Source organism: Brachyistius frenatus, unplaced genomic scaffold, assembly GCF_029030835.1.
Source record: "Brachyistius frenatus isolate BFR_SWC_R1_liver_20210118 unplaced genomic scaffold, ASM2903083v1 Contig_16, whole genome shotgun sequence".
Taxonomy (NCBI): Eukaryota; Metazoa; Chordata; class Actinopteri; family Embiotocidae; genus Brachyistius; species Brachyistius frenatus.
The window spans coordinates 3,702,987-3,726,559 of record NW_027210615.1 but is presented as its reverse complement, the minus strand read 5'-3'; the positions used below and the strand labels follow the sequence as shown (position 1 = coordinate 3,726,559).

The 23,573-nt window shown below is 44.5% G+C and overlaps 1 protein-coding gene across 2 annotated transcripts; it reads left to right on the top strand.

Moving 5' to 3' along the window:
- Positions 1–23,255, top strand: epha2b (eph receptor A2 b). Of its 2 annotated transcripts, none has more exons than XM_069694045.1 (17): positions 1–122; positions 791–870; positions 2,509–3,157; positions 13,628–13,783; positions 14,143–14,502; positions 14,700–14,830; positions 14,985–15,153; positions 15,238–15,337; positions 15,982–16,037; positions 16,127–16,252; positions 16,947–17,132; positions 17,266–17,327; positions 17,990–18,199; positions 18,344–18,493; positions 18,584–18,777; positions 19,922–20,077; positions 21,443–23,255. In XM_069694045.1, the coding sequence occupies exons 1-17, from the start codon at positions 38–40 to the stop codon at positions 21,549–21,551; spliced, it is 2,979 nt and encodes a 992-aa protein (XP_069550146.1). In that variant the 5' UTR covers positions 1–37; the 3' UTR covers positions 21,552–23,255. The 2 variants fall into 2 exon arrangements, with proteins under 2 accessions (XP_069550146.1, XP_069550145.1); XM_069694044.1 differs by having other exon boundaries at positions 16,947–17,144.
- The last annotated feature ends 318 nt before the right edge of the window (positions 23,256–23,573 follow it).

Sequence of the window (23,573 nt, the reverse complement as noted above, 5' to 3'; positions counted from 1 at the left end):
CCCAGGAGCGGAGAGACAGGAAGGAAAAGTTTTCCAAATGGATTTCTTTGGTGGAATCAGACAGTTATTATTTTCATATGTACTCATTAACGGCATATTCATCACATTACAAACTAAAGAAGGTGAGTGTCTTTAAAAAAAAAAAAATAAAAAAAATAAAATGTGTTCACATAAAATGTGTGTTTTGCTGAAGGGAGGAACGCGTGCCATGCGGGAAGCTCCTTGAAGGAACTTTGGAATCCAGGAAACATCCGTCTAACTTCTGTTACAGTCATTTAGTATATAAAACTCGTATTTCCTGAAAACGCTTTGATGCATAAATTGTTTCTTTTGGAGTTTTAGATTTGATCATTACCTAACAGTTGAGTTGAGAGTGTTTCTGCATTTGCGCTCCTTCAAACTTTGTAACGCTAGCAGGTGAATCCTGGAAATAGTTTGTTCATACGATTTTTGGATCTTTTTTCTTTGTGTATTTTCCCTTTTAATTGTATGTGCTTTGTTATTTTATACCCATGATTTCAACATCCTGAAACTAAAGTATGTCAAACTTGTAAAACTACTTTTGCAGCAGCAATTTTGAACCTTTCGTTAAACTTAAAAACGTTGCTACTTTCATTCATTTAGATTAAACAGATCATTTTAACTCTCATTTCTAAATGTATTTTTGTTTGTGTTCCTATCAGTTTTTCTTTTAAGAAATGGAAGTCGGATGATTTCTTCCATTTCTTCCAAGTCTATTGAGTTTAAAGGTGTATTCTTTCTTACTGGCTTAATTCTCATGTCTCCACAGAGGTGCTTTTGGACATGAGGGCAACAGGAGGTGAACTGGGCTGGCTGACATGGCCCTTAGATCAGGGGGACAAGCCCGGGGTGAGTAACACTCTGGCTTCTCCTCCAGCTCCCATGTTTTCAATTGGAATTTGCCTTTGGAGAAATCAGGATGGAGAAAATGTGCATGAAGGGCCCAGCTGAGCTGAGAGCCTCCAGTGTAAAATATTTGACCATTTGACTTGTGTGGTTAGCTGTTGAGTGGGCCTTAAATATATATATGTGTCTGTCTGTGTGTGTGTGTGTGTGTGTGTGTGTGTAGGGTTTCTATAAAATGTGACAGCCTCATGGTTGCTTGGGTATGGATATGAGAAGGAGTTGCGGGAGTTGCCTCCAGAGCATGTCTGGGCTACACCAAAGCTCAGGCAGACAGAATAGTTGCTCGCTCTGAACTGGGAATACTTGTGGCTTTTTGTGGTTTCATGGCCTCAGCTCCAGAATTGTATGTTAGAGGGCAATTAACTTTTAAAGTTTGCAGCATGTGGTACCTCTTTTTTTTGGAGAGGAGGGTTTTTAGATGGGGCCTATCATGTCAGTGCTACCTTTCCCTTAAACCGGGGGAAAATGTCTGCATTTAGTGATGCGTCCAGAGAACACATTATTACACCCAAATGCTGTGGTTATCTCTCTGCCAGTGCACCAGAGACATGTGTGTCTTCCTCCATGTTGTGGTTTCAAAGTAATTGGCCAGTCAGGCTCATGCAAATTCACTGTAAATAGCCACATTTCATGTGCTGATGACTCAAAGACATGTGCAGGCGTGCTGCTCACAGTCTATCACCCAACTTTGTCAAAACAGTTTCACTCCCTAAATAATCCCTTCGATGGTTTTGTTTCACTGTTTTACTTTTTTCCGCTAATAAGCTTCAGGTGCTACCGTATCTTTTTTTTTTTTTTAAAGGTTTGTTGGAAATGTTTTTATTGTGCACTTTTTCTTATATAACTCCCATCACTTATGATAAAGAATATTTGAAGTTGTAAAGGACCCTTATAAAAAATAAATAAATTCTCCAGCTATTTAATGGAGGCGTTGGTTCTGTTGTTGTACATCAAGTTTAGACGTGGAACCACACACTCGGCCAACAAAGCACATTCCTGTAATTAATAGCACAGTGGCTACATGCAGAAAGAAAACCACAGCCTTTGCCCCCGTGGGGGCCAGTTGTTCCTCATGAGCCAAGGTTATGTTAAAACATGCTGTCACTTTTCTTTTTTCTCAAAAATATTTGTGGCAGCTTTTTAGTGTGCAAGCAGCAATGCTATTTGGGAAAGATGCCAGCAGTAGCAGCAGCATTCGAAAAGACTGAATTGGAAATAATTTGGTATCTTTGCAATGTCAGAAATGCTTGCTAAGTCAAAGTCCTTGAGGTTTTCTATATTGTTATGCTGCTAAGGCTCATAAAGTCCACGTACCAGAAATGTGTTATTGCTGTGAAGGATAGTTAAAATATTCAGGTTGAGTAATTAGCGATGTGTAGAGCGTGGATTCCCCAACCCACAGACTGTTTTCGTTTCCAGGTTCAGATTACAGTTGCTGAACCCTCATGTGAAGTGCTCTGGTGCCCCTTTTACTTAGCCGTCCGTATAGTTTTGGCTCAGCCCAGCATGCTCAGGGGCTCCCAAGGGGTAAGTGTTGGTACCTCTAACCTTTTTGGATTGTGTGTTTCCATTTTTTTTTAGTGGGAGGTTGTCCAGAGGACTCTGAACGGCTCTCAGTTCTACACCTACTCCGTCTGCAATGTTGGGGAACGTGAGCAGGACAACTGGCTGCGAACCACCTTCATCCAGCGCCGTCCGTCGGCCTCGCGGGTTTTTGTGGACCTTCACTTTATTGTGCGCGACTGCAACTCATTCGATGGAGCCTCGTTAACCTGCAAGGAAACCTTCAACCTCTTCACGTCTGAGGCAGACGCAGATGTGGGCACGACCTTTCGCAAGGGCCAGTTCAAGAAGGTGGCCACCATCGCCCCTGACGAGATCACCAGCAAAAATGAAATGCGCATCAACAAAGAGACGCGAGTGGTGGAGAACCTGTCTAGAAAAGGGTTCTACTTGGCCTTTCAAGACATCGGAGCCTGTGTTGCTCTTCTCTCTGTCAGGGTCTACTACAAAACCTGCCCGGCCACGGTGAAGAGCCTCGCCCTGTTCCCCGAGACCGTGGCCGGAGGTGAGAACCAGGCGCTGAGGGAAGTAAGCGGGGTGTGCGTGGATAACGCCGTCAGTGAGGAGTTGCCTCGCATCCACTGCACTCTGGAGGGGGATTGGGCAGTACAAGTTGGACAGTGCCAGTGCAAACCCGGCTATGAAGAGGCTGAGGACTCGTGTCAAGGTAAGAGTACACTCCTGAATATTTGGTACTTGCGAAGGTCTTTCTTTCCTCCGGCACTCGAACTGGTCTGGGTGTAAACCAGGATACGATTCCCATAAGAGTGTGTTTTTAAAGTGAATATTTGCTTTTTATTCTAATTACCATCGGCTGTAAAACAGGTCTGTATGTGGATATTTATCATCGGTGTTATAATTGTCATTGTTCAGAGGAATTCTCCCCGTGGCTAACATCAATGCGGTGCAATGGAAGGAATGCTTTAGACCTACTTGTGCATGTCCTGGCATCCTCCCTGACCTCAAACTGATACCTATAAAATCAGGACACGTGATGTTGCATTTCAGGTGGTTTCAAGTCGTACAGTTATATGGGAAGGTTTGTTTGAGCAGTTTGATTGATAAGATAAGTTAGGCACTGAGAATAGATTTAAATTTAAAAGTGCTCAGAGCTCTCATTCAAGTTGTAGCTGCTGCTTTTAAAAGCTAAGTAATTATGTTCATTTGTGATTTTTTTTTTTTTAATGTTTTATATAATGTTTTATTTTGGTCTTTAAACTTTAAAATGCTGTTCAGTGAATGTCTTGCTCAAACACTCTCATAACTTACAGCACGTTGCATCAGGTGACTTCCTGCTCTCATTATCATCAGTTCTCTTATCTCTGATATGAGTGGCTATGTGGTCTGACCATAACTTAGTCCTCATGGCTTTGTAGTTATGGCGTAGTTGTGTTTTAAGTCGTCTAAAGAAAGGCTTGTATTATTGTGGTAAGGCCCGTCACAGTGACTGGAAGTGATCAAAAGCAGCGGGAGGCTACTGTACTGTGATGAATTTGCATCTTTAAGGCTGATGAGAGGAAAAGGGAGGAGGCTGCTGGGAGCCTCGCTGACTTGTGAGCAGGCATGTTGGCTGCATGTTGCCCTGTCTGTCTCCGCATCCATCTATCCCCCTCCCCCCTTCCCCCCTGTTTAAAACTTCAGCTTTTGGGGTCTGTGACTCCAGCAGTGTATGTGAACATGCAACACAGGCTGATATGGGAGGGCCTGTCGAGATCTGCTCAATGACGGAACGAATAAGAAACTTTCATCAGCCCCGAGTGCTGTTCCACCTTCACACTTTTGTTTGTACCAACACACTTATACAGGTATGAATACCCTTCATCACGCTCAACAACACCCACCTTGTACTGCAGTTGTAAATGCACATGTATTATAATAGATTGGCTTTCCCAGTTAGTTTCCCTCCCCTCGGTTACAGACCAATAAAAGTGCTGAAGTTTTCTGTCAGTACGCCAAGTAAGATGATTAGGGAGGAGGCAGAGGAGGAGGAGGAAGAGGAGGAAGAAGGAATGAATGAGAAAGAAGTCATACAAAAGCGAGAGGTTGTGTTTAGAGGAGGGGTGTGATTTTATAACAGAGCTAGGTGAGGAGAGGAATGTAAAGGTAGGAGAACAATGAAGTACTGTGCTTCCCTGCGAGGCTGCTGGAGCCCACCTCCACGTCCTCCTCTCCCCCTTGGTTGGTACATTCCTGATCAGTTTGCTGAGGTGGAGCCTCCCTGCATTACTCCAGACCTGTGGAATTCCCAGGAGGGGAAGAGCAGCTCCGGGTCAAGCCCTCACATAAAAACAACCAAACAAAGAAAAAAACCCAGAAACTACCGGGATGAAGTCAAATGAGAGGTCGGAGATGTATGAGGGCAGTTGGAGATGAAGGTGGAAATGAATCACAGGGTTGTAGCGCGGGGGCCAAGATGAATGGTTTGCAGGGCTTTAAGTGGAATATCCTACAGACACACAGTTAATCATTCTCCCCACTTCTTTCCTGTATGGAGACAAACCACAAAACTTCAATTGTGGCGTTTTGTTTCTTACTTAGGTTGAAAGTTTCCATGTTCGGCGATGTGTTCACTCAATTTTACGACTCCCCGACCCCGCGGGACCTGTGAAACTAGAAATCTGTGACTTCATCTGGTTTTTGTCTCCGTCTCGTCATCAGCGCTCCCCGCCACGATATTTTTGGCTCAGACATCACTCGTCCGTCAAAGTGTATTTCTAGGATCTTTTTTTTTTTCCTGTTGAGGTTTCTGTATGTGGCGTGTGGCGCTCTTCTCTCGCTGGCCGTCGGTGCTTGCACAGAATCAGACAAACAAACCCTGAAAGATAAAACACATCACCTCCTGCGGTGTCGAGACCAACCAACGTTTAGAGCCACAAATGTTAAATAAGTGGTTGTAAATGATATCGGTGAGGAGTCGAGAGGCACAAAATGAGCATTACAGATTCCTGTAAAGGAGAATTATGTCCAGCATTAATCATACAATGGATGAGAAATGGTCCTGCTCTCAGGATTTACACATAATCACACTCCTCACAAGATTGATGAAGTCCCAATGAAGACTTTGTAAAGTACTTTTATTTGGACTATTTTTCGTTGTTATCTCTTCTTGTCTTTCCATATAAGCGCTACATCTATAAATATTTTGGGATTTTGCATGAAAACCCTTAATGGAATAGTAAATTCAGTGGGATATTTCCACATTTATCAGTCCTTTAGCTCCCGCTTTTGTACGAATAAACCCTCTTTTTTTATTCTGGAATTTTTTTTAAATCTTTTTTCAATTAACTAGCTGGCTTTTAACCCCACCAGTTTCCACTAGTGACTCACTGTTGACACTGAAACACTTTTCCTCCGCTGCCCATCACGCCCTTCCTTACCCATAATCCTCCCTGGCACAACGCAACGGCATATCATGTGTCACCCCTCGAAGGATCGCGGGCCGCCTTGGCCTGTCCTCGGGTTTGTGTTTAAGTGGCCCGGTCCACACCTCGTCAGCCGCTCCAAAGCCTCAACAAATAGGACTTAATCCCACATTATGGTTTACACAAGGCTGAGTATAAAGAAAGGAGACGCAGTGTGGAATATTTGAACCGCCATGGGCAGATTTAGTGTCCTGATGGAACAACTGTCCACTGAGTTCCAGTAAAGTTATTACTCCGCTCGCCAAAGAGGTTCCAGTAAACTATTTTCTCTCTTCCCCTCCTTCCTTCCGTGTCTCCAAACTCATCCTCAGCTGATGTAACAAACAGTTGGTGACTAAGATGTAGTGTGACGGTATGCTGTGGTGAGTGATTTGTATGGGTAGTAATTGACTTGGGTGTGTTTGGGCTTTTTAAGTGAAGTAACTACTGGTTCTGCTTGCTCTTTTTGCCTTTGTGCAGTCTCTCTTTCGCCGTCCTCTACCTCTCTCCCCACATCCAGCCTGTCTCCGAAAAGTCTATTTTAGCTTAAATTTTCCACCTCTCATCTTGTATTTATTTGATATATCCTTATCTCAACACATATCCCATGATCATCTCTCAGCGCTCCGTGCAATTTACTCGAGAGGAACAGTCTTGCGCAAGCTGTCCCAAGTACAACAAACTGATAGACAAACAAAACGTTTTTTTCCTTTGTGTGTTGTGTTCATGTTGTCCGTGAAATCACAGGGCGACTGTTATTTTTGGCCGGTGTGCAGTTCATGAATATGACACCAGCGGAGTTCAAACATCCCGTTTCACACGGCCCTGATGGGACTATTTAGACTTTGTACGGTCCTCGTCTTGCTGCCTGATAAATACACGTCTTCACGACTGACTCGTAAAGATAAATAGAGGCCAAACCCTGAACAATGCTGCCAATCACAGAGTTTTTAGTGAAGAGGGAGAGAAAAACAAATGTTTCAGCTCACATAGTAGTTAGGGAATAAACATTTAGTGGAGGTGAAATTTAAACTGCAGCTCTCAGTTTTTGTTGATGAATTCTTATAATGGAAGTTAGGGTTTGCATTGCTGCTTGAAAATTCATCCTAAACAAACCCCGGAAATCTAATGTTTCATGGCCAATAAAATAGGATAGTCTTTAAATCTGCTTGTTCCTGGAGCCAAACTGCTTCATCATAATCGTCCTGTACCTTTTAAGACCAAAGTCTTGTGCAATTCCAGTTTATCTGATGGTCAGCCTACAAAGAGACGTGAACACAGCAACACTCCTCAAGATGTCAAGGATTTCATTTAGTTGGCTTAAGGTAGATTTCTCATAATGGAATCATCTCACTCCTGTAGGATAATCCCCACATTGAAATTTTCTGCTTCACCAAATTCCTTTGACTCTTGATCCCTGTAGCTGATCTCAGAAAAAAAAAAAAAAAAAAAAAAGTCACAGCCCAATCACTCGTGTAGATGCACAGGCTGGATATAAACTTTTTTCTTCCTTGGTTCTTCAAAAGGCACCGTGATTACTTTAAATTTGTGGGTTTCTCAGATCTCGTGCCAAAGTAGCATCTTCCCAGCGGGCTGAACTTGAGTGAGTTGGTTAGACAATGGGGAGACTCTGAAGACACTTTCAAGTGGTGTCATGCACCGTCTTGTTGGGTCTCATTTGTTGTGAACGGTGTGCTGACAATTGCGATGAACAAGATGACAGAAAATGTACCAAAGAGGAGATCAGATGAGCTCTATGACTCTGTAAATGCAGATTGCAACAAATCATACTATTGTGGTTTAAAAGGTGTGAACAGTGTGATGGTTGAGCCTTGACAGAATACATAGAACCAACTCAGTATTAACTATTATATCAGATATGTTACCTTTTAAATGCACAATACTCTGTAATGACATTTTCTGTTCCAAATCACATACTTAAGTACTAACAATATTTTCATTGAATAAGTGCATTCACACTGACAAGTATGTAAACATGCAGTGAACTATTATTACCCGGATGGCGCACTCAAAATGGCTTAAGAAATTAGTGTGAAAAGCTGGACACTTTTCCACACTCAACGCTCGCCATCTTGGCTAAGTGGTGGAAAAGAAGGGACCATTGACTTAAAGTATTTTCAAACTGCTGCAGCTGTTGCAGAGCGCAGAACAAAACTGTTCATTTTTCACAAAGTACCACCACACTGCTGTTGGATGGCAGCCACCACTAGTTTTATTGAGAGCATTAAACAAAAGGGCAAGAAAACATGTTAATTTCTGGGTAAAATAATTAAAGCTGCAGATATTTTGGCAGGTGCTTCGCTTATTTCCAGTTAGTGCATAACAGCAGTGAGCGATTTTAGACAACACTACCCTGTCGAAATTCAATTATTACAAAAGTAAGTGTACTATGTCAGAGTATTGTCTGTGAGGGAAGTACGCCATCTGGAACAAAGTAATTCTGTATTTGCTGGACAGTTTAACATTAACCAAGAATAGCGTAAGAATAGTGATGGCTGACAGTGTACAGCCTGATATTGTAGCTCTTGGCACAAAATTAAGTTTAAAGTTGCATTGATTGATTGACTGACTGATTAATTTCTGATGATTTAACCACATATCAAATTACATATAACCTATGAAGTTGTTATGGCAAACTAGTTAATGGTAATATTAATTAATTTACACATCCAGTGCACACATGCGTTCATTCATATGCGGTTTTATTTCTGGTCACCTGATGAGCACAAGTACCACATTCATTCTTCTTTCAGCTCTGATTTAGCCTCCACTGAAAATATCTGGTTTTCTAGGTGTCCAAATTCGGGCATCTATGTTCTGATGGTGTTGTTTCGGGTGGAGTTTTTGTCCTGGAAAACCAAAAACAATGAGGCTAAAAAAAGTTCTGTAGAGATGAGAACTGTTAAAATTTCATTTTTTTCATCACTTTATTTGATCTGTTCTTAATATATAAATATTTATTAGTGCAGCTTTAATTAGGTTTTTTCTTTCTCTTTGACCAAAATATGATAATTTTTTTTTTTAAATCAACCAATTACATGTTATTAGTTTCCATATGTCTGCCATTAGTGATATTACTGAGTGTTTTAGTGTGTGTTGGTGGTGTTGGGACATATTTCCTCTGTGTGACATTCCTGAAGCCCGCAGGCTGTGTGGATACATGTGTGTTGTGGTTGGGGAGTCCAGAGCAATGTGAAGCGCATTGTATTGTAGTGCTGGTGTGTGAGGTCAGCACTTTCCTTCCCCCATGTCAGTCAGTCAGTCAGCCCCCCTCCCCCTCCCCACTGCTAACAGGATGGGCCCGCAGCGGAAACCGGAGGTCACCTAATCCCTCGGTGACTCCCCGACACATTGGCTCAGGGCTTTCCATTGTCGGCCGACGCTGAGTGGCCTTGCTCAGCCGCTTTCCATTTTGTTTATTGGTGCATTTGGTCCCATTTTGGCCACTTCCCCTTTTCAGGAAGCAGACAGCCGTCTGCATCCAGCGCATGACCTGTTGTAGTAAACCAGTGTTGTGTTTGCCACCTCACTGTCTGCTTCTACATGCAACACGGCAAAAATGACCATGACTGGTTGAACTGAGGCCTCATGATGTGTCTCATCATGTCAGCCAGGATTGTTTTCGTCCAAGTATCTGCTTCACTTCAGAACTTGTTGAGCGTGTTTTGTGCCTCTTTGACACACTTCTCCCTCCCTGATCCCTCCCTCCTGTCAGTGAATGTGAGTGGACAGAGGGAGTGAGAGGAGAAAGGGGGATCAGGGAATTTATTGTGTTTGTTAACAACCCCAGATGAAAGCCTGAGTGCAATTGTAAAACAGATGTAATGCCCTTACAGCTGCTCCATTGGTCAGCTAATCCTTTTGACTAATGCCCCCCCACCTCCAAGCCCACGCACATGCACACACTTTCCATCAGCTCCTACACCTTTACTGCCCTCTGCTCTCCCTTCCCTCCTCCCCCACCTCGGTGACCCCTGGCTCACGTTACCGGCTCACCTCCCCCATCAGAGAGCCCCATTGTTCCACCTCAACCCCGAAATGCTAATGACATGTTGTCACCCTGCATACAAACAAAATGACATGACATATTGCAATTACAGGTTGTTTTTTTCAACGCGGGGCTGAAGAGAGGGGGGGATGGGGAGTGCAATAAATGAGGCTACAGACAAAGCTTGCATCCAGATATCGTTTGAGGATCTGATAAAGATCTCGACATTGTATTTATTTCTTGGTTGGTTTTATTTTTCCAAGCTGTTTTTTTGTTTTGTTTTTTGTTCGCTGGCCGTACTTCTGAATTTAACCTTTCTCCCTCTTCCTCCTCCTCACTGCGAGCATGTGTTTGTTTTACTTGGCCACTGACTCCCTGTAAGCCATGCACAGTTTAACTCACAACTACCCCGAGGCAGACATGACCTTTCTGCCTTTTAAGAGCCCAGTGCCAGACTTCATTGTCGGAGAGGGGGGTGGGGGGGCGGGCCCTCTACCATATATACCTCCTCAGGTCCTGGAGGGCGATTTGTGCTGTCAAGCCACCATGTTACCCATTCATCCATCTATCCGACCGTGCATTCATCACTGTCACCATCTCATCCATCTTAACTTCTGCCGACAAACCGGGGGCGGAGGGGCCCTCGGCGGCTCCCACTCCAGAGCCACTCGGGCTCCCAGAATGTACCAGGGCCCTGCACTCAGTCTCAATAAACAAACACGGAGCCACTCAAGGCGCACGGGCCTCTCGAATGACAAATAGTTCCTTGCTTTGTAGGGAGGGAAGAAATGGCCAGTCTACGTTTCGAGTCAGAAGAGGCTGAGACATTTGTTTATGAGAGCATACATCTCAGGAAACCCCCCAGTCGCTCCGGGCCCATGGTCATGTTGGGTCAACACATTTTGGCTTCCTTTTTGGTTATTATTCTGTCTCAGGACTCTGGTCGCCTGGACGCTTGTTCTTCTCCTGGTCACGCTCCTCTCTGCCTCCATGCTTTGATTGGCTGCTTTAGGAAGGAAGGCTGCGTCAGCCTCATACTTCCTGCTTCCTGTTGTGTCCAGTAACAATCCAACCCCCCCCCCCCCACCCCCCCTCTGTTCCCTCTTCCACCTTCTCCATGGAACCAGGAAGTTTCCTTTCACCGGACTTTTCTCTGTTGTCCAGGAATCCTCTCGTTAAATACCTCAGCAGAGAGTCATCCAGTTTCATTTACTATCATTGTGGCTCATATGTTTGAGAAACTCCTTCACCTTTATAGAGGAGAGCTGGGCTGAAACTGAAGCTGCAGCGAAGGCGCTTCGCTCCAGGCCTCCTGTTGGGTGGTGTGCACTGGAATGCATCTTGATTATAGAGGCGACTCTCAGTGTAAGGCCATCATCTCCGCAGGCCTGACCATGATGCATCACAGCCGGCACTGTAACGCCAAAAAGAGGCGAGTCCTCCTCTATTCAGTTGCCATGTGGCATTTTGGCTATTCCCATCTGCAATGCCTCTGTGTGTGTGTGTGTTTTCTCTTTCAGCACTTGAATGGCATGGCATTCTCCCTGTCTGCTGGTCAGTGCTGAATAGCAATGTTAATGGGTTAGCTGGGAGCCTTTTTAGTAACGACTGGGAGGAGAGAAAGGAGGGGAGGAAGGAATTTGGGGATTACGAGGAGGAGAGGTAGGGTTATGAATCGGGGTTTGAGGCAGCAGCTGTTCCCCCTACTCAAAGCAGGAGTTCACCCTGGCCTGTCCTCCTTTCTTTCTTCCCTCCTTTCTTCAGTCCTCAGCAGGATACAGTATTCCTCTCTTTCTGGTTTGCACCTTCTGTTCCTTCGTACCACCTCCTGCCTCATTTGCATTAATGAGTAGCAGTGGCTGTTGGTGAAACAGCTGGCCGGGACAGAAAGGAGATGCTGTCTTGAAGGGGAGGATTGAGTAACACGCGAGCCCATTGGAGAAACATTCTTCTGGTGCTGAATGTTTTTCTTTACACCGGAGTTGTCGTGCTCTTCAGTTAAAACGCACCTCTTCACTGCAGCTCTGCTCCGAACTCTGTGAACTGCGGTGACAGAAAAAGCCCTGTGGAGTTGAAGTGAGACTTACGGTCGAACGAGTAAATCCCCCTGATATGACTTAAATGCAGCCCAAACCATGTGCTTTTCTGTATTGTGTGTGTGTGTGTGTGTGTGTGTGGTCACTTGTGTGGCTTCCAATTGAACTTCATTCATGTGGACCGCAGTGGAAGGCAACCATAAAGAAAGACAGTATCTCTTGAGTGAATCTGATCTTGTCTTTGTCCTTGGCTCTGCTTTTCAACTGGCCTCTGTTGGAAACTGGCGTCCAAACTGTGTGTTGTTCCTTTGACTTAATGTTTCATTGCGTCTCCCCAACCAGTGCTTTAATCTCTTGTTCTGCATGCCTCATTTCTATTGGCCATCACGTCCTCTTTCTACACCGACTGATCTCTGATTTGTCACAGTCTTCTTGTCTCACTCATGTCTCTTCTCCCCTGTCCTCTTTTGGCCTGCAGGTTGGCTCTCATTTGCATTGTCAACATCTTATGACATCTGTCATAGTTGGGTTTTTTTTTTTAAGGAAGGAAGGAAATGTGTGTGTATGTATAAATATATGTGGATGTGTGGATGTATGTGCGTATCTGAATTGATTTAGCAGAGGGACATGAACAGGTGACAGGCAGTGGACATAATCCCCCTTCTGATGTCAGATTTACCCATGGATCCACAAGTGTGCTTTGCATACATATATGTGTATTTTGTGCATACATGTGGGTGGGTGTGCATGTGTGCAGTGCATACAGGAACGTGTGTGTGTGTGTGTGTGTGTGTGTGTGTGTGTGTGTGTGTGTGTGTGTGTGTGTGTGTGTGTGTGTGTGTGTGTGTGTGTGTGTGTGTGTGTGTGTGTGTGTGCGCGCGCGCGCGTGACGGTGTGAGGACACAAGCAGCAGCAGCCGTTGGAATGCTCCTGCAGAGTTAAAGGGGTGCCGTCTCATATTCACTCTCTTTTATGGCTCGCACTCTCAAAAATTTCACACCGTATTAAGTTCATATTTCACCACCGCTACGCACAGCTGGACCCTCTACCTGCATTTCTTCAGTCCGAGTTAGACGTGTGAAATTAGGTGTCATCTTATCGAGGCGATACAGTTTCAAAGGTCTATGAAGGAAAAAATATAATAGAGTGTTGAGTGCAAACGGATGCTGCTTCTTGGTGCTTTGCTGATTTTAGTTGCCTCTATTTCTCACAGCTTTGAAAACTGACTTAGAGTCGTGGAATGTGGGATAACTGGTTGTGTTTGTTGAGAGGGAGCCGGTAAGAAAGCAGCAGCAGCAGAGGGGGGTTGGTGGTTGAAAAGTAAAGAGTAGGAGTGCCGGCGAAGCAGAGAGTGCGTTTATGTTTCGGGGCTGGGCTCATGTGTCCACTCTTACTGGAGTGGACAGAGTTTTAATGAGCAGAGTCAACACTGTGCTGGGTCTTCACTTTGTTTTCCCTCCCATATGTCTGTCACTCGCCCACATGTGACCTTTAGCCTTGACACAATAACACGTCCATTCAGCCTGGCTGTGTTCCCCGCACGATGGAAAAGTTCACAGCATTGACTGATCTTTCAAAGACGCTTCAGTGATCTGGAGGAACTGGCTTTGCGCTCTGTCACGTCGGATGTGGCCTGAAGTTACTATTGTCCTTGTTTGACTGCTCATGCGAATGTCTTTTTGTGTTGGCAGAGTGTCAGTTGGGCTTCTTCAAAGCTGCAGTATCCGGTGGCAAGTGTGAGCCGTGTCCTGCCAACACCCAGAGGCTCGACTCCGGAGCTTTGTTTTGTCCCTGCATGGATGGCTTCTACCGGGCCCCGAATGACCCCCCGACCGGACCCTGCTCAGGTGAGAACTATGCAGTAAGAACATTTTAAAATGTTAGCTGACAATGAGCCACACATGAGAATCCTAGTTTGTACTCAACACAGAGACATTTTGAAAGTGACTGGTTGAATAGTAAAGATGTGCGGTTTTTTTTCCCTGCATACTTTAGGGTGTGGCTTTAAGTGCCATGTTTTCTGACTTCATAATTGAGGTGCGAGTTTGAATCTGTGAGATGCATTTTTCATAATCAGAAACATTTAGAACTTCCTTTACAGAGCAGCACTCTTTTTCTTTTCTTTTTTCTATCATGTCAGCAAAAGATTCTGTGGTTCTCCTCTTCCTTGTTTCTGTCTCACATTCTCCTGTTACATGTTCGTCAGGCCTCCCCTCCGCCCCGCGAGATCTTGTGGCCACCACCACCCAGCTCTCTGCCGGAAAACTCCTCCTCTCCTGGAGCCCACCCGAAGACACCGGCGGTCGAACCGACATCACCTACAGCGTTGAATGCCAGCGCTGCGAGGGCACCGTGTGCCAACCCTGTGGAGAGAAAGTCCGCTACGAGCCGGCCAACGCGGGGCTGACCGACACCAAAGTGTCAGTGAGCGAGCTGGACGCTCACCTCAACTACACCTTCACCGTGGAGGCTCAGAGCGGTGTGTCGCTGTTTGCCAGTCAGGCGATGCCCCGGGCTGCGAGGCCACCAACCACCAGCGCTCTGACTACGTCTCTGCACTACACAGGTGAGCACGGCTGAGATGAGGCGGTGGTGTGATGCTATCTGTGCTGCAGTAATGACAGATGCTATCTCCAGTCGTGCAGGACGGAGATGAACTGCCAGATGTCATCACAAGAGCGGATCCACGCTTTTTCATATTTTTTGCAGGTTTTCGCATCACAAAAAAAAAATCCTCAAGTATGTTCTCCTCTGTGTCCTCAGATCCCCCCAAAATCACCACCATGCGACTGGTTGACAGGTCCCCCACCAGCTTGTCCCTTTACTGGGACGTATCTCCTCGACCACGGGTCCAACTCCGGCCCATCCGCTATGAACTGACCTACCGCAAGAAGGTGTGCTACTCTTGTTCATCCTCCTGCAATGTATTGAAATGAAAAGGTTCTTCTCATGTGTTCTCTTAGATTTAAACCAAACAAGTCTCTATTACTAGCAGTGACACTGGTTCTTTTGATTGAATTTCATGAGCTCCCTTCTTCTGCCTCCCAGGATGATAACCTGGACATGACCACCTACATCGTGCTCATACTCGAGAAGAACTCTATCCAGATCCCCGATCTGGACCCAGGTACGGCCTACCTGTTCAGGGTGCAGGCCCTCAGCAGTGACGGCAGCCACGGGGGCTCCAGCATGGAGGAGCAGTTTGAGACCTTGTCCGGTACGGAGGAGAACCACTGCAGAGAAAGTTTCACTAGGTTTAATTCATGAATGGGATTTCTCACCCTTGCTTTTTCTTTTCCAGGACCCCTCACTCATAACCACACTGCAGTCATCTTCAGCGCGGCAGTCGGAGGCGCAGTCATGCTGTTCATAGTGATCGTGGTCCTGTTCCTGCGCAGACGGTCAGTGAGCTCTGCCGCCTCTCTTCTGTTAATCAGCCTCCTTCACCAGCTTCCTCTCTCATTCTTCTGCCTTTCCTTTGTGGGGCCTCCAAATGGCCTTTACATTCACTCTCTCCTCACCTCTCTTTTTCTCTCTTCCTTCAGCCAACTTTCTCTTTATCTGGATCTGTGTCCCAGCACTCACTAGGGAGGAATTTGCGTTGAATGTGCCTTGTCATTGCTCAATGGTTGTATTCTAGTGAGTATTGGGGCCTTTGAAAGGAAATTAGTCCAGAGTGGGACATTGTTGGCGATAAGAGGCGCTTGGTTCTTTCTGTATTGGGCCGCAGGTACTTTGTAAAGGTGGCCCGGGTCTGTACTGTAGCAGATTGTAGCCCGGCTGTCCCACCACCCTCCCGCCTGCTCGTCTGTCTTTCAGCCTTTAAATCTGCTTGGCAAACACAGTCTATCGCCAGCCTGTATCAAAGGGCCGCTTCTCTCTGAATGGATGCATTTGCAGCAGCGTTAGGATCCTTTTGAAAGCCTCAGAACATCTAGAGAAATGCTTACAATGGTTGCTATGTGCTATTGATATTAAAGCAGGCAAATGGTAGACACACAAGTCCATTTGTTGGTTGAAAGATGGGTTTTATCTTTTAATTCAGGAAGAGAAACTCTCACACCAGACAAGGACCAGAGGACACCTACTTCTCCAGCCCAGGTAGGAAAAATCTCTCTGATCTCTCTGTCTCGCTTTATTCAATTTATTTATTTCTCAACGTACAACAATTTTCTCTCTTTGGCTCACAGAGCAACTGAAGCCTCTGAAGACATACGTGGATCCACACACATACGAGGACCCCAATGTAGCCGTCCTGAAGTTTGCCACTGAAATCCACCCCAGCCACATAACCAAACAGAAGGTCATTGGAGCTGGTGAGTGACAACCCCGCTGAGACAATCTACTGTGGGGCCTTAGCTCGGAGACGTTGAAAGATTTTTACAATCCCCCAGATTTGCTGTTTATATTGTGTGTTTTCCACAGTTTAGCAGCTGACTGACAGCGGTTACTTTAGTGAGATTAACATCTATCTGGCTCAGTACTCACACACAACAAGTTGAGACATTTTGTTGTGGGGCAACTCTTGGCAGCGGGATCCACGTGTTTTGGCTCAGGTTGATGTAAGCGATCACACAAAAGAAAGTATTGCTGAATTAGCGTTTTGGACAGATGTCAGAACACCTTCCTTAGCACTGCCCAGATTTTTCATTGATGGTACATTTATTGGTGTGCAACCACGTTAACCCTTTGAACCAACATCATTTTCCAACCCCCCATTTCCCACGACCATGCGACCCCCTTTTCTCTTCATGTGACAGCTGATTCCCAGGCTCCCACACCACAGGCCATCCACCAATTAAACAGAGGAGCCTTGCTCTCTCTCAACACCCAGCCAGAACACACCTCTGTGAGAGAGCCTCAGGCAAAACAGCCCCGGAGACTTCCTTATTTTTACTGCGTTGCAAAGCCAACCTCTGCAGCTAGAAACTTAAGAAGACGTATCAAATGCACATTCGTTTCGTATGTGTTTTCCGAATCAGCGGCCCCAATGATGTTGTTTTCCTGCAGGGGAGTTCGGTGAGGTGTACCGGGGTATTCTGAAGGTGCCTGGGAGGAAGGAGGTGGCGGTGGCTATCAAAACATTGAAGCCCGGCTACATAGAAAAACAGAGGCAGGATTTTCTGAGCGAGGCCTCCATCATGGGCCAGTTCTCCCACCAGAACATCATTCGTCTGGAGGGGGTGGTCACCAAATGTAAGGATTTCTGTGAGTTTACCGCCTTTTTCTTTTTTTTCCTCAAAAATACTTATCCCTTAACTGATATGTTCGTACCTATTTTGGGCCAGTTCGGACTCATCATTTGCTCTCTTTTTGTGTCTTTGTGCAGTTAAACATGCAATGATCGTCACTGAATACATGGAGAACGGAGCACTGGACAGGTACCTCAGGGTAAGTTTACCACATACCATGTGTGCTGATGGAAATGTCTCCGTCACTACTTTGACACTTAAACGTTCAGTGTTTTGATCATTCAAATATTGTATTTGTACTAATAAAATGTATTTACATTGATCGTAAAGCCTGACCGATACTACATTTTTGGAGGTGATGCCGATGTTAGGAAGTAAAAAAAAAAAAAAAAAGATATCGATATATCAACTGAAATGTGGCTATCAAACACTTTGGACAAAATTATGCAATGGAGACAGGATATTTTACAGTTAAATGATAAGCCTTATTGTCCAATATGACATCACTGCACTGAAACAGTGAACTTCACTGGGAATGTAATAATTATAAATAACAAAAAAATAATATAAACACAAATAGAACAATTTCTAAATGACCCTAAGCATCTTTTTCTGCATTATATTCTGTACATGTATGCCAATGCCAATATATATGATCGGCCAATATCAGCCCCTAAACCAGCCAACCAATAAATTGGTGGATCTCTAATTGATAGGGCTTGGTGATATCCTTTAAAACATTTAGTAAAATCCTAAAAAGTCAATTTTTGTTTGATTATTCTGTGGTATATTTTATCACAGTTTACTAAATACTTGGTCACAAAACTAAAAAAAAGATCTCCACTTCTTTTCTCACATCAGGACCACGATGGTGAGTTCTCCTCCTTCCAGCTGGTTGGCATGCTGCGTGGCATCGCTGCAGGCATGAAGTACCTCTCTGACATGAGCTACGTCCACCGCGACCTGGCTGCCCGAAACATCCTGGTCAACAACACCCTGGAGTGTAAAGTGTCGGATTTCGGCCTGTCCCGAGTGCTGGAGGACGACCCCGAGGGGACGTACACCACAAGTGTGAGTAGATACGGGCCTTATTGAGAGCTTCAGGCAACAAGACTCACCTCAGTCACACCAAGAGCGACGAGCAGCCGGGTGTTTCGAGGCTTCACTGTGGATCTTTACTGCTATTCATCTCTCTGTCTCGATCTGTTTTTACAGGGAGGTAAGATTCCCATTCGCTGGACAGCTCCAGAGGCGATAGCATACAGGAAGTTTACTTCGGCGAGTGATGTGTGGAGTTTTGGCATCGTCATGTGGGAGGTCATGGCTTTTGGAGAAAGGCCTTACTGGGACATGAGTAACCACGAGGTAAGATTCTCACGTTAAAAGATATATTTAGAAATCACCACAGGTTTGATTAATAAAGATCTAATGAGTCCTCTGATAAACCACTTGCAGGTGATGAAGGCCATCAACGAGGCTTTCAGGCTGCCGGCCCCGATGGACTGTCCTTCAGCCGTTTACCAGCTCATGCTGCAGTGCTGGCTCCAGGACCGCTCCAAGAGGCCACGCTTCGGAGACATCGTCAGCCTGCTGGACAAGCTGCTGCGGAGCCCAGACTCCCTGAAGACCATCGCAGACTTTGACCCACGGTAAGATTTATTTACGTACCAGGCGAAGGGCTGTTAATATGCGTATTTTTCTAGCTTAGAGCTAACAGTGGCTGCCACGATCGGCAGCCTGTTCTTGGAAGCAAAACTGTAACCCAAATCTTTGAAATACAACTAATATAAATTCTATTTTTAGTCTCACTTCTGTTAGCTCCCCCTGGGCTCTTGCAGTTTCCCTTGTGGTTGATGTTATCTACGTCCTGTATGAAGCCTGAAACTGTGATAACAAGCAATCAAAGTCATTTCTAAGAAGAGGAACTTCTTAAAGAACCAGAGCTGTAGTCTTAGATTCAAGTCAGGCTTAAGTCGCACAATGAACGTGACTGCTGTGAGACTTGCATATGAGGATCTAGAAACTTGATTTAAAATTTTACAGATTAAACATTCAAGTCTTTTCATGCAAAAATTATGCAGGAAAGCAAACAGCATACGACAAGGTCACCAAGAACAACTCCAACATGAAAATGAGTGAGATTGCTTTTGGAAATTCAGGACCTGCTCTCCATAGGTTGAAGCTTGTCTTTAGACTGAAGGCTTTTACTATTTTTGTCTCTTTAAGACAGTTGAGAGTAGAGAGAGAGAGAGACGAGAAACAAGGGGAAACTAGTCTCATTTGACTTGACATTCAACTTGGACTTGGCCAACTGACCAAAGACTTAAATTGGTCCGGCTTCAAAACACTTAAACAGCTCCTGGAGCAGCTTGCCATTAAGTTTAATTTTAGGAATCGCAGGATGTTTAGGGACTAGACTGGAGAAAAAAAGGGGGAATAGCTTTAAGATGTTCTACTGAAAACATTATAGGACACACTGACACCATGCCTGCCGGGCTAATGTAAGAAATGTTTGTGCACTTCTGTCAGAGAGGAGCACTAAAGCTATTTTAGTATATGATTATTTGCGTGAATGCATAGTTTCCCTTTTGTTAGTGAGCATTAAAGCCAGAAACAGTGAGAAAGGACAAAAGGCTGTGGTGCTCGTATCTAAATCGTCTCTCGCTCCGACTCCCCCGACTGGTTTTTATCACCAATTGGTTTCCTGCACAGTAATTACAGTCCTCCGTCATCCGCCTATGTTGTGGGAAAGCCTGCTGATTGTTATCATTTGGATCTACTTTCCTCTGCTAGCATATCCATCCGCCTGCCCAGCACCAGTGGCTCTGACGGCTCTCCCTTCAGGTCGGTGTCCGAATGGCTGGAGTCCATCAAGATGAGCCAATACAGCGAGAACTTCACCTGCGCCGGGGTCGTCACCATGGACCAGGTCCTGCAGATGAAGAACGAGTAAGTGGGACATCTTTCAGTGACACCACATTAAAACTGTATCTATTTTTATTTGCTTGCATGTTGTTGGGAAAGAAGAGGAAAATGTTGTTGTCAAATTATGTGGTGAATTAAAACAACATATATTGCAGTAGGATGTTTTTTGTCTGAGATGAAGTCTGTGATGGATTCCCTCTGGTGTTTGTTTACTTATAAATGTGACTTTTTAACAGCCAGCTGAATAGTTTGCGCACAATATAATCTCTGACCTCAGTTACAACTTGAGAAATGTTTGAGATGGAAAATATAATGAAGGGAAGGAGAAGGAGTGGGCTCATTTGTGGTGGGCTGGCGGTGGTGGCTTGTGGTTGCTGCAGTTCTTATTCTTCTTTCCGCCATCCCTCCCTGCACCCACACACTCGAGCTGCCCCGAGCAGCACTTTTGCTTGAGCCCCGAAAACTGCCAGTTTTGTCCTGTTTTGGGGCAAAAATGCCTTTTGTGGCTTCTTCGACATTAAAGGAGGGGAAAAAAAGGAGGAGAGAATAGCTTGTAGAGCAGAAGATAAAGGAGCGTGATTTGAAGCCCCATTTGTACTTCTTCAAAGATTGAAGAGGTGTGCTCGGATCACCCCTGAATCTATCACAAGGTAGATTAAGGCAATTAGATCTTCCCAGATGTGGAGGAGGGGCAATTTAATGAAATGAACTCAACCTATTGGGAAAAAAAAGGTTAGTGAAGCACATAATGTAAGGTTGCTCTGGGGCAATAACGGGGGCCACAGCATTTTCTAACCACATGACCAGCTTGAAAGAAGCCCCGCCCCCTTCTACCATGTCTGTCGGTATGTCTTGATCTTGGGAAGATGGGCAGACTGTAAAGCCGAAACGAACCCGTTTGAAGTGTTTGTCATACAGTATGGTGTGATTTCATGGCCCCATGTTTCCATCGCGGGGCATCTGGTAGCACTCTTGGAAAGCCAGCAATTATTTACGAGCCACCCTCTGCTCGCCAGACAAGTGATTCATGGTCAACAGGGACAATCCTCGTTAAGTAATTAAGGCTGTGATTAAGGCTTTGACTTGGGGCTGGTGTGTTGCAGGGCTTTTGCAGGTTTGCATCATGAGCCTCCAGCAGTACCCTTTAATGTTGAAGATAATTTGAAACCTTGGCAGATTACGGACTTGGATGTCACCCCACCTACAGCAGAACTGATCCAACTTGAATAGATTCAGCTCCAGGCTGGTATTTCATCACGTTGGAATGAGTTGATGATTATTTCAAGGCTTGAGCGGCAGGAAGGATGTGTGTGAACAGTGTTGGAACGGGGCCAGAGTGTAAATCCATGCGCAGCTTTTCTTATATGCCGTCATCTATCTCTTCTGCAGGGACATTAAAAACATCGGGGTGAGGCTGCCAGGCCATTTGAAAAGAATCGCCTACAGCATCTTGGGGTTAAAGGACCAGACCAGCACCCTGAGTGTGTTTGCAGTGTGATCCTCACAATGAAGGGAGTTAAGATCGGGCGCTGCAGCAGGCGGCCCTTTGAACTTTAAGCTGAGCTGGAGCAACACTGCAGGGACGGCTTTGGATCAACAGAACCGAGAGAACCGTGCCATCCTGTCGGGCCGACTGTACATTTTCGATTTCTTCACCTTATCCACAGGGAATGGAGCAAATACACAACAGTAGACGTAACGAGTAGACTCTGTATATTCAAATATCTATTTTTATTATCCATGTCTTCTGTACAGATACATTTTATTGCTCATGCATTTAGTTTTTATTTTTACATTATCCATTCCGACTTCATAACAATCAATCAACTTGTGGGAGTGGCTTCAGCTTTACAAAACAGCACCCTGAGCTTGTTGCATTGCACAAACAAGGGAAGCACAGTTAAGTGTGATAAAATGGGAGCAGTGGAGTCCAGTTTGTGGTCGGCACTGATTTAACCGAATCTCCCTTTAATTGGCACTTTGCTCCATTTCCTGTTCGACCAATGAGGACGGAGCGCGGAGAGGCTTGAGCTGGCCCAGCGTTAAAGAGACGGTGCTGCTGACGGACCTGGTGCTGTTACCGCCGTCCTGATGGCTCTGTGCAGAAAATTAAGCTAAGTGATGTTTCTAAGAGAGGACATATATGAGGTACTCTTTGTGTACAGATTCACTTTTTATTTTTCTCTTATATTGTGTGTGTTTGGGCAGTTACCAAAAACATTGGGAAAAATAACTTTATAATGTAGCACTTGGATCAAGAACAAGGTGATCTTGGTTTGTCGCTGAATTGCAAGAGAAAAAAAAGGGCAATTACACTCAAAATCCTGACTTAAATGAAATTGTGTCAACGTGACAAATAGTGTAAATGAAATGAGAATGCAGTTCACGTGTTAGTAGAGTGCCGGCAATGAAGAGGGAAAATGCACATAAAAAGAAAAAGACACACACAAAAAAAAAATGTTGTGGTTGAGATGATTTCATGCTTGATAACAGTTGGGTTTGCAATTTCAGTGTCTCATTTAGTTTTGTAAAAGCTTTCCAAATATTCATTCGTATTCCTGTCATTTGTCTGAGTAACATGTTGATGGGATGAAGCTTAACGCTCTGATGGCGCCTGACTCATTCCAGACATTTAAAGACATTTTAAAGTGCCTCTTTGTGGAAGATTAGGGAGAGCTGGCTTCTGTCTGTATAAATGAAGCTTCTCTCCAGTGTAGTGACTAGTGTATAGAGGACAGTGTCCCCCAGTGCTCTTAATTGATGACTGCAAATCATTGTGTTACTGATGTACACCTTCCTTTACTTGAATTTTGACTGTATTTTCAAATGTATGATTCTGTTGTAGCAGAGACCCATCTTTGGAAAAGGGATTTTTTTGTTTTGTTATTACTCTGGTTTATTGGTTGCAGTTAAAAAATTTTATGATTTCACCATGTACCATATTGCCAAACTGATTATTTTTCTAAGTTCCCATCTCTTTCCAAAGTCTCCTACTTTTGCTGCCTTTCTAACCATTTTGTTCCTTCGTCAAAGAGCAAACTCCTTCCTGTGCAAATTCCTTCCTTTTTGCCTGTTGTTTTATACTGTATTTAATAGTCTATTTATTTTTAACTTTTATTTATTTATCTTGATAAACACTGAGCTGGGTTTATAATTGGAGGTTGCTCTCTCATTCTCAATAATAAAGAAATGCTCTAATGTCCTGCTTTTTATTCCTGAATTCTTCGTACCTGAAATTGCCTTCAATGCATTTGTGCAGCAATAAAGTCTTAAATTAAGTTTGACAAAGCCTGTTGTATGATTGACACAAAACAGAGCAGAGGAATCTGTTATTAAAATGATGGCAGGATGTTTATACTTCCACCTGGATATCCTTATAAAGCTGTCTGGTGGTTCAAATTCATGGCCAGACGTCCAGTCAGTGTCTTGATACTGTTTTGTTAGATTTATATTCTCTAATCAAATCAACCAACCATTAAACCATGAGATAAAAGTAAACTCAGATTTACCCCTGATGTTT

Coding starts and splice junctions, on each gene's coding strand:
- epha2b (XM_069694044.1), top strand. CDS start 38: ATGGATTTCTTTGGTGGAATCAGACAGTTATTATTTTCATATGTACTC. Junction 15,154..15,237: donor GCAGTTTGAGACCTTGTCCG/GTACGGAGGAGA, acceptor TTTCTTTTCCAG/GACCCCTCACTCATAACCAC. Junction 18,494..18,583: donor GGGACATGAGTAACCACGAG/GTAAGATTCTCA, acceptor AACCACTTGCAG/GTGATGAAGGCCATCAACGA.